General features: G+C 36.5%; 2 protein-coding genes across 2 annotated transcripts in view; one reads left to right on the top strand and one right to left on the bottom strand.

Moving 5' to 3' along the window:
• Positions 1-1,536: 1,536 nt before the first annotated feature.
• Positions 1,537-4,491, top strand: c5ar1 (complement C5a receptor 1). Its single transcript, XM_027161796.2, has 2 exons — positions 1,537-1,690; positions 2,152-4,491. The coding sequence occupies exon 2, from the start codon at positions 2,157-2,159 to the stop codon at positions 3,237-3,239; it is 1,083 nt and encodes a 360-aa protein (XP_027017597.2). The 5' UTR covers positions 1,537-1,690; positions 2,152-2,156; the 3' UTR covers positions 3,240-4,491.
• A 972-nt stretch (positions 4,492-5,463) lies between these two features.
• Positions 5,464-11,227, bottom strand: part of LOC113652391 — a 10,978-nt gene continuing 5,214 nt past the window's right edge. The window contains exons 2-4 of the mRNA XM_027161394.2: positions 11,036-11,147; positions 9,949-10,041; positions 5,464-8,990 (exon numbers count right to left, since the gene is read on the bottom strand). Coding sequence (XP_027017195.2) covers positions 7,687-8,990; positions 9,949-10,041; positions 11,036-11,147 — 1,509 coding nt within the window. The 3' untranslated portion in view covers positions 5,464-7,686. The remainder of the gene's footprint in view (positions 8,991-9,948; positions 10,042-11,035; positions 11,148-11,227) is intronic.

Genomic DNA, 11,227 nt, shown 5'->3' with positions numbered 1-11,227 from the left:
TGTCTGACTTTGTTATCATTTCTTTGATACTATAGGGATAAAAACTCTAGCTCTCACCCTGCTTACTTTAACTCTTGACACATAAAATAACCTTAACTGTAAGCCACAGTTTGAGTTTCCAAACAAAACAGTACACCAAAACTGATTGGTGTAAATGTGATCTGAGAAACACGCAGCATGGTGAAAGCATTTTGTGTAAGTAGCCATGAAGGACTGTTAAGGTTACCAGCTACACAATATCAGGTCTGATAGCGTTAGCTTATTTTACTACATCCAGAGCTCGAGCCAGTGGTAAATAAATTGTCATTGCTGCTTTAATACATGATAAATCAATTATTCTTTTCTCTTTTTTATTTTATTTTATAGAAAACATATAAGGGCTTAAGTGAAATGTTGTTCTTCATTGAATAAAAATCCCAAATTAGCTAGTTTTTATTTTATAGATTAATCACAATACAAGATAACTTTATGCTTTATTTATACTTTAGGATACAGTACAATATCCTAAATATATACAAAATCTAGCATTTCTAGCATCTAGTCATGATTGTATAGGAATTACTAGATCATTGCGTCTATATTTACAATCATTTTACTTGCTAAGATTTTTATTTTCAGTACAGTGCATCAAAATGTATTTGAAATGATCAAACAAACAAATAACAGATGATGTTTATTTTTTTAAGTTGTTATTGATCACTTGATGCTGAGGATGGCTCCACAGGAACAGACTGTATATCCCTGGGTTTACTGTGGATTTTCTTTTGAGTCTGCAGTGATCAGTTCTTTCTGACTTTAACAAAATCGACTTCATATTAAATCCAGAATAATTTCCCTGATTGAACGATTCTACACTTTGAGCATATTTTACACATAGAAAGGAAATTATTTAATTGCACTATCTGGTGTTGCCTAGAAGGGGATGAGTTTTTACTCACCAGTGCATCACCGATGCCCGCTGGCTTACATGTAAGGGATAAAATGTGCAATTGTTTATCCTGGATTAATATATTTCTGAAAAGCATCTGTATGATGATGTCTATTGTTAAAAATGATATACAAATACAATTAATTTGACAATAATAATAATAATAATAGTAATAATAATAGTAATAGTAATTACTATTATTATTACTATTATTATTATTATTATTAGTAGTAGTATTATTAAACAATGTTGTACAGGAATATTAATATTTTCTTATAAATATAAGTATAAATTCTTTGTGGAAGCAATGAACAGATTCTCAATGAACAGATCAGTAATAGTGAAATGATAATATATAATTTTTTTATTATGTAATTAACTTATTACTTTTTTACCTAAGCAAGAAGGTAAATTTACCATTTTTTATTGACTATTTATTTTTTATTTTATTTTCAGCCCACATTAATAATTTTCTCTCAGTTTTTTACACATACAAATCTATAAGTTTATATACATGTTTATATAAAAAGTTTATTTATAAGTCTCTGTTGGTATGTGGTGCAATAAAGGCGTAGGTTAATAAGCTGTTTGACATAGTTTTAGACGTAGTCACTTCCTTTCTGGCTCAATATATACAAATTGCAGAAGACAACACAAGAAGAGATTGCAAATCACACACAAGAGCCTGAACCTGTCAAAATCCTGATACCACATTCAAACTCAACCAACCACATTATTCAACTTTCTGCAGTTCATCTAAATGTAAGTAACAGATCCTGAGAGCAGGAAACCTGGAAAAGGAAAGGATTTGATTTGGGCTTTGTTTTTTTTTTAAGGTAATAAGGAAAGATATTGATTCATATAGATGAGATCGATTCTTTTATTAAATTATATAAATTATATTTTAGCTATATAGATTATATAGATGATTTTCATAAGTCTTCGCTCTTATGTCTGTGGCTGAGTCCAGGTTTTTTCTAATTATGTACCTGAAATAAGTTCTTAAAATATATTATAATTAAATTGCACAGTAACTAAAGGTACAGATGAATCCACTGACATGGATCCATCATAGTGCCAAGCATTTAAAGTCTAAACTTATTAACCTTGTCCTGTTCCATATGAGATGTTCCAGAAGATAAAGAACAGATTAACATTTACACCAAACTTTGTCAAAATGTAAACCACAAAATATCTTTCTGCTCTTGTCCTTCCCCTCACAGATAAAATGGGTGAATATGATGATTACTACACAACCTATGATTTCTCCAACCTAACAGACCCATGTGGTGGTGAAAAAAACTGTACGCTGCTCGACAAAACTGACATATCCGTGCTCGGTTGGCGTCACTGGTTTGCGCTGATCTGCTATGCGATAGTCTTCTTGTTGGGCGTCCCTGGCAACGGTCTGGTCGTCTGGGTGACTGGATTCAGGATGCCCCGTTCAGTTAATGCCCAGTGGTTTCTGAACCTGGCCTTGACTGACCTTCTGTGCTGTTTATCCCTACCCCTGCTCATGGTGCCACTGGCTCAAGATTTGCACTGGCCCTTTGGTCCGTTAGCTTGCAAAATACTTCATGGCCTACTGTATCTGTTCATGTACTGCAGCGTGCTGATATTAACGATCATCAGTTTGGACCGCTGGCTCCTTGTCACTCGGCCTGCTTGGTGCCAGAACTGGAGGCAGCCGCATTTGGCTCGTTGGGTCTGTCTGGGTACCTGGGTGATAGCACTAATTGGGACCATTCCCCAGTTCATCCACATGAGTGAAACAGTTCATGGGTCGAAGAAAGTGTGTCTTGGCCATTACTTAAATGAGGTGCATGCTTGGGCCATGGTTGTGATGCGTTTCCTGTTTGGTTTTCTTCTACCTTTCCTTATAATCAGTTTCAGCCATTGGGCAGTGTACAAGAGGGCACACAAGAAGAAAAACGAGAGGTCGTCACATACCTTGAGGGTCATCCTAGCTGTAGTGATCACTTTCTTTGTGTGCTGGATTCCCTTTCATATCATTGACATCGTTATGCTTATATGGACTAAAGCAGTGGACAAAACAAAGGCAAACCTTCACCTGGCGCAGACATTAGCTCTCTGCCTGGCTTACTTCAACAGCTGTCTGAATCCGATGCTCTATGTTTGCCTGGGCCGAGGGTTTAGGGAAAGCTTGACTAAGACCCTGAAGAGTGTACTCAACTTTGCTTCAGAGGAGCCATCTCGAGGACAAAGCATGACATTAACCACCAAGAGCACCATCGACACAAACTATGGAGAGACCAGAGGTCTCAGTCAAAAAGAGCTTTCTAAAAAATAGATCCAAAACATTGCTCTGCTCCACACACACACACACACACACACACACACACACACACACACAGAAATAGATAAACAAATAGCAAGTGTGTCTGTGGGTCTCACAGAGAGTACAGTACCTGAGCTGCAATATCTGAGCTATAATGATGTACCGGAGCAACAGTCGAGGAGCATACAGATCTTCTCAATACATCACTCTATACATCATACCTGCCTAAATATCATCCATTTGCCCATCCATCCATCCATCCATCCATCCATCCATCCATCCATCCATCCATCCATCCATCCATCCATCTATCCATCCATACATCAAACCATCTATCCACCCAACCATCAATGGAAGCCTGGATGAACAGATGTCTGAAAAATAGATGGCTAAATGGATGATGAAAGTCCTACGTCTGGCTGAATTCTTCCAGCAATACAATTTATATATAAATAATTGTAAATCATTGATCAGGTGTGTCACGTCGACTCCAGCAACTGTTCCAGCATGCTTGTAATTTCAAATCATTTTGCTGTTCTCTTTGACTTGAGTGTCACTGTAGGTAATGTCAAGTCATGAAGAAATGAAAACAAATGTGTTTATGTGTTTATGCAGTTCATGTGTTTATGCAGCTAATTTTAACGCAGCTAATATGTGAATATATTGCCATATATTATTTAAATGATTCATATAGATATTAATAAATAAAGAAATATATTTTAATAAATATTTCCTCAGTTCTAGTTTAGTTCTACAGTAATTTCATTCTGTTAATAACATCTTACTCTCACAGCTTAATGTATTATTCAGTCTTTCAGCTTAATGTATATTACTCAGTGACTAGCAGCGCAATGTATTCAGCTACACTATCTTTAACAGTTATAAGGTTTACGAACGTACGTCTGCGGACTTAACCTAGCATAACCACCTTTCAGATTGGTTTGAACTGGAATCTTAACTTCATTAGCGCATTAAAAGGAGACATTTTACAATTTCGGTTAAGATTACAAAATGAGCACACAGCAAACAGGATGTTGAGCAAACTCGGGCTCCTGCTTTGACACTTCTTCTAACTCCAAAATGCATGCAAATGTTCTGTATGTGTTTTATGGCCTTATTCAAGTGATTTAAAATCTTTAATTTTTCACTAACCACGCATAAACATTGTTTTCTCTAAAATACAGTCATGTACATACGTGCTGCTCACATATTATTGTAGTCCAGTTTAATTAAATTCTTCTTAGAAAATGTTTCTAACTTTAAATGTGTAAGAAAATATTCTTTTTGTCAGCATTTCTGTTTATCTTGTGCATAGATGTTTTTTCAGAGGCATATTCCTTTTGTACAAATAATTTTAAACATATATTTATATGTTTACATTATTATTTGTGTCACTTACACAGCCTTGCAATAAATAATAATAATCACATAATAAAATAAAGAAATAAAGAAATAAAATTAAAATGAAGATAAATTGCATCTTTATTGTGATTTATAAAAAAAAGATTAAAGATATTTAAAAATAATAAAAAATGATATAAATAATAAATATAATAAAAACTAATAAAATAATAATCATAAATATGAATATATGAGCTAAAAGACAATATTTGTTTGCCTCTCATATACTCAGATATTAAAGTGAATTACATAATTATTCACCTACGACCTGGAACACAAATGCACTGAAGTCACGAATCTGCATCAAACAGCCCATAATATTAATACATGGTGAAAATATTAATAAAAGTATCTACAGTTAAAAATATAACAAAAGTGTGGTGAGAATCTTGATCTATTCTAAGCATTACAAGAGTTAAAATATTTCTAAGATGCATTTTGAGGTCATGATCAAGCTCAAGCATCATATAAAATAATCATTCAGTTCAAATCCCAGGTCCACCAAGTGTCCACTTCTGGGCCCCTGAGCAAACCTTTAATTTCACTGGTATATAAAATTAGATAAAACTTAAGTTTCTCTGGAAAAGGATTTTAAATGAATTAAATGATAAAAAATATTATATCCTGCATGTTTGTTTTATATTTTAAATATCTGACTTGTTTATTTTAGAAATTCTTTCTTTCTTTCTTTCTTTCTTTCTTTCTTTCTTTCTTTCTTTCTTAGAAAAAAAGGTTTCTTGTAGAGGCAGGTCTGTAAAACAATCAAAGAACCTTTTTTTTTTTTTTTTTTTTTTTTAAATTAGTACAATATGCAACATTGCATAGAAAATAAATCAAAGACAATTTGATATTTTTGCCATTTTGCCATAACTTAATTCTGTTCATTGTGTAGATGCTCAGTGTGAATGTGAAGGTTTCAGCACAAGTCAGGTTTCAGGTTAGACAATAAAAATAATAACCAATCAGTGTTGTAGTTCAGTTGCACCACTGACATGAACATAGATCAAAACAGACACGATCGGATGTGTGTAACCATGTTTTTAAAATCTCACCCCAAGACATAAGGGTAGGGGCAGGCAAGGTTGTTTCAGGCTCTGTTGGCTTTTAAACTGAGACTCTGACAGCTTTTTTGACAGAAGCATTTCCATGACACTGTGTCCTATTCATTGTCAAGATGTGTAATGAAAAGGGTTGATAATATAAAAGCTTTATTATCATCATGCAGTAAAAGGGAATCAGAAAGCGTTTCCAAATACTTAAAAAATCTGCATCTAAAATGCAAAGATGCCGGAATAAAAACAGCAGGCAAGACAATACTTCATTATGTACAAAACTTTGTGACAGCTCGCATTCACAGAAATAGTTTTAAACATTTGTTTTATGTTTAACTGTACAGATTCTTACAGCTTTCAGAATGGCTATTTCTCACATGGAGGTCTGCAGTGCTATCACAAGATAGCAACAACTTACATTCAACCGATACATCGGGTGGCATCATGCTCATACTTAAAGAGCAACTCCAGCTAAGTTTGATTTTCTGCACTTTCAGGACTTTCTGCTGACGGTTTAGTCAAGGGCATCAACTTACTTTCTGTGAGAAAGAAAGCAAACATGAGGGAACTTTCCAAGGCCAGCCAGGGCTCCTGCTATTGTATGAGTCATATAACTTTGACCTGGAGCTTGGAGATCATGTCTCACACACCATAGAGCTTCTACCTGCAAATAAATAACATTGAGTGGCTTTACTGTAGGTGACCTCTTACTCATTACTACAGTAGCAACAACTTCAGGGAGTCCAGATTGGGCAGGAAATAAAATCTCACGACAACAGCAAAAGGCTACTGGAGTTGCTCTTTTGGATCCACATGAAACACATACAGATGTGTTGGAAGATTTCAGGTCAGTAATTAAATTCAATAATAAATCCATGCTTATGTGAGATTTGCAACCCTTAAGAACAAAATGCATATCTTGTTAGGAGATCTCATGTAGCATAAACATTAAACTCCATATGGCTTGTCAAGGGGACGTCATTACATTCTTTACAAAAGAAGGTTATGAGAGAAAACATTCGGAATTAACTTGACATAGTGTTACATAGTACAAAGATAAACAGTACAAAAAATGGGGGGAAAGTAGAGCAGGTGGTTATTTACCCGCAGTGGCCCACTTCATATGAAATGCACTAAAGAAAGTCTGAATCGAAGCACACACAATTCTTCTTGCTTCCTGAAGTTAATCCATCTAGGATATGCACCAAAGAGAAGAACTATCTTTAGCCATTATCCAAGTTCAGCGATATGTTTTGAGTAAGATACAACATGGTATCGGTCAGTGTTATGCCCATCTTAGGACTAGTGATCCTCATACTTTTGTCTTCATTCATTCTTTTGTCTTTTAACTTCCTTCGCAAGGTTGTGATTAATGTAGAGCTTATCCCAAAAACACTGTGCAAAGCATTATTATGTTGGGGGATAACAAAAGAAGAAGAAGAAGAAGAAGAAGAAGAAGAAGAAGCCTTTCTTTGTCATATATACATTACAGCACAGTGAATTTTTTTTCTTCGCACATCTCAGCTTCATAAACCATGATACAGCACCTCAGGAGCAGAGGGAGTTAAGAGCCTTGCTCAAGAAACCAACACTACTGTTACTGGGCCTTTATTAATCCCCAACAACAACCCAGGGCTTTACCCGTTTGGGCTACAACTGCCAACATCCATAGGGAACACACTTAGATATGACATAGCAGCAACAATACCTAGTGCTGTACCATAACATCCAGCACATGCTTAAATATTCATAAGTCAGGAATATTTGTCAAGTCAGTTTGGTCTTGATCACTCATCCAGAGAATCCAAAAGTGTGTTTGTGTGTTCTAAAATCTTCATACTTAGCCAGCATTGTAAATTGTACAGTAGTTTCCATAACATTCAACTAGGTCAGAATTTGGACATATATTAAAATCCAGCTTTGGGTTTTTGGGGATTCCACTTTCTAACACCAGACACCAACACTGGATGCACAGCATATACCAAATGAATCTCAAATGCCCAAGACTATACAGTGGTCATGACCTTTAGTGAGCCTGAGCGGAAACGCAGGATCTTCCTCTTTAGTGCATGCGAGGCTTTGATCCTGACTATAGCAGTAGGTGCATTCTGGGAGAAAGAAGGCACATATGGGGGCACTTGTTGAGGCCAGACAAGGCCCCCACTGTCATCTGAGTCACTTGACTTTGAGCTGGACGCTGGAGAACATGTCTCACTCAAACTGGAGTCAGATCCTTCTCCCTGAGTTCCTCTAGCATTTGAATCGTTCCCAATGTGGTGGTCCTGCTCAGTGTACTTACTACACAAATATGGGCTGATCTGAAAAGGTAGGTGTGTGTCTCTGAGCAGTCGTTCTTCTGCTCTGAGCAACGTCGCCTTCTCTTCTTGACTGAGGTCCACCGTGGAGCTCCAGGGTCTCTGACTGGACATATAATCTTCACTGAAACTGTGTGTGTCTGTATCCCACCCCATTGTATGATAGCTATGCTCTGGTTCACTGGTAAATCCTTGCTTTTGGAAGCTACCTTCAGATCGAGACTGGTTGGTTGTCTTCATATGACTCTGCCCGACCGATGACCATCTTTCCTCCTGATACAGTCTGCCTAAGGGCAGCTGATGTGCCAGTTCCAGAGATGTAGGTTTCCAGTCTTGTTTGGGAGATTCAGAAGTTAAAGGTAAAGAAACACAGGGATGATGAATACAGTGTGAATCTATATCAGCCACAATAGTGGATAAGTTTATGGAGGAGCTTGGATCTTTACAAGCCTGTGAGAAGAGATCAGTCTCATTTCCTAGATAGTACCTATCCTGTAATGTATTTTCATCACTAAAGATTTCCCATTTTTGCCACTCTGAATTTTCAGATTGATCACAGTAGTCAGGTGGATAAGAATGTAGTTCCTGCCAGTGATCAGGAGCACAACCGAGGACTTCTGTAGAGGAGAGTGTTTGGTTGAGGCTATAGCGTTGTAGAAGACCCAAAATATAGGTCTCCACACGCATGGCTTGCTGAATGTCTTCTTCCGTGGGACCCTCATCCACCTCGACAGTGGGACCTTGATGATCACAATGGATCCCGATTGGGCCACTATCCTCATTTAAATGAATAATGGGAGCCATGTCAGGTTCATTCACGTCCTCTCCATTTGGAGTTTGACCTTTTGACCACAGCGATCCATTGTCATCATCCTCGGCATCCTCAACTCCTTCTGCGATGCCCTCTAAAGGGGAGTACGGGGCAGACAATGAACGGGGCAGAAAAGCATGCAAGTGTCGTGCCCTTTGACCCTCCCAGTCCTGCATGTACGCATCTTTTGGGAAAAGGGAAGGAAATTCAGTATTACTGTCTAGATCAAAACTGAGATTTTTCATATATTTATTACTAAGGCGATTTTAATATACCTTACAAGGTATTAAGCAGAATATTTTTTATATTGTTAAGAAACTACTCTGCATTATTCTGACCAAACTTGTTCACGCTTGTCAGCTCGTATGAACGTTGCGATTCATCAAAAGTCTCTTTTTAGAGGTTTCATTTCGAAAGCCTTATGTGGTATGAGAAAAAATAAACAAAAGATAGATCATGCAGCTCAACTCTAACGCATCCCCTTATAGACCTGATGTAGGAGATACTGATACTGTATATTTTCTGTAACTGCAGCTTTGACAATATTGCCAATAACTGCAGGGTAAATCACAGGTTCATACTAATGAATGTAGTCTCTTTGATGCATTATTGTTAGTAACAGATCGTTCAGCAGGACTCGATACCAAAGACAAATGTATAATCATTGACATGGGGAACTTTTCTACTTGGGAATGTTTCTATAACCTTTATGGAAGGAGTCTCCAGTGTCAGCATGAGGGGGTGGATGTATATATTATAGCTCCTATAACAGGAAGTAATTTGTTTTAAACGTTCCATACCATTAAATGTAATTCTATATTTATATACTATATATGGATAAAGAGTATATTATGTATTTGTAATGAATAAAAAACAGAAGTTGGCAAATTGGTGTAATATTAGAGTATTCAAACACTTCAGGACTTTACAGGATTAGAGCATCCTTCACATTACCTGATAGTAACTAATGATTTTCCTATAATCACACACTCAGTTCTGGTTTATTCTTTGCATAAACATCATTTACTAGCAGATTAAACAGATTATTACCGGTAAAGAGAATGTAATAGCAGAGTAATCGTAATCAGTGAGCTCAGTGTGTATAAAAGGGGGATTAGTGAATATCTGGTGTACGGACTGACCCATCGATCTGCCTCTGTGGTTGTAGAAAGAAAGACTTGGAGAAGATCTCGATTGTCTTAATGAAGACGGAATTTCACTTTGCTCGTAAGAACCTGAGGACACACACACATCCGTACATCCGATGTCCAACACAATTTCACATTGCACAATAAAGACAGCATGGATACAATATGTTTTCCTCCATGTTGAGCTTGTACACTTTATGTAGCCTTTTTTTTATCCTCTGATGAGGCAGTTTGCACTTTGTGAAGCAAGTGAACATAAAGCAGGGAGCTAGAGTGCTGAAGGAAAAATCAATCCTCTTAATGATTTTAATATTGAATTGCCAAGTACAAAGGAGCAGCTTGGGTCTAAATAATGCTTGTGTGTATCTACTAAGCCTTGTATTTTATTACTGTTTATACCACAGACAGTCATTCTGGATGTAATAAAAATCACATATTAATGATTAAAGTTTATTTTAAATTATTTCTATTATATTTCTACAATAATAACACACAGGGATTTACTGTATATGGCAGATGAACGCTAAGCTTCAGAGTAACTGGTTTGAATGTTTTCTGTGAAGTGATGTTTATTATTGACAATCTCCATTGTCAGTGCTTTGTAACTTTCAGAGGTAAAAAAAAAATAAAATAAAATAAAAAAATCTGGGGGAAAAACAGGATGTTTTTTTGTAACATGCTGCATTTATTTTGTCTCGCTAGCTTCTAGAGAAAATGTACAGTAGGTGACTACAGGTAGGTGGACTAAACCTAGGTGATTACAGGAACAAACTTGTTTCGTTGAAGCCTCACAGCATTAAACTGAACTATAAATGTTATAAAAGTGTTTTTCATTAATAAATAACAACTGTTATCACCAAAGTGATGTATAAAACACACTGCCCTATCGTTTGGGTTAACTACACACGCTGTCTTGTTTCTTTTACCTTTCTTTCTTTTTTTTATCTTTATTATCTAGCGATGTTGTTAAAGCTTAAGTGGTTGTTTTGTAGCCATTGTTTTTCCATATCAGTATAAATTTCCCTCTGGGTAGCAATGAGAACCTCAACAATGCATGTTTATGTGCGTCTGGATGTAGCACCTGAGCTCGACATGTGGTCCAGGTTGCCTTCTGTGTTGGAGTGCATTGTCATCTCACTGAGGTGCTGCTGCAGTACCGTCATCACACCACCGGGGGCATCCGGGAGCTGCTTCTACAATACACATCGTAATGAAGGCAGATGAGTGTCAGGGTTTGTAATTCTAGATCCAGTCCATGTGTTTTTTGTTTAAT

The sequence above is a fragment of the Tachysurus fulvidraco genome, chromosome 13 (assembly GCF_022655615.1).
Source record: "Tachysurus fulvidraco isolate hzauxx_2018 chromosome 13, HZAU_PFXX_2.0, whole genome shotgun sequence".
NCBI classification, from domain to species: domain Eukaryota; kingdom Metazoa; phylum Chordata; class Actinopteri; order Siluriformes; family Bagridae; genus Tachysurus; species Tachysurus fulvidraco.
Note: the sequence above shows the minus strand (reverse complement) of the source record. Positions and strands in the feature narration are given on the sequence as shown.

Excerpts from the sequence above, each read along its gene's own strand:
- c5ar1 (XM_027161796.2), top strand. The coding sequence starts at position 2,157 with ATGGGTGAATATGATGATTACTACACAACCTATGATTTCTCCAACCTA.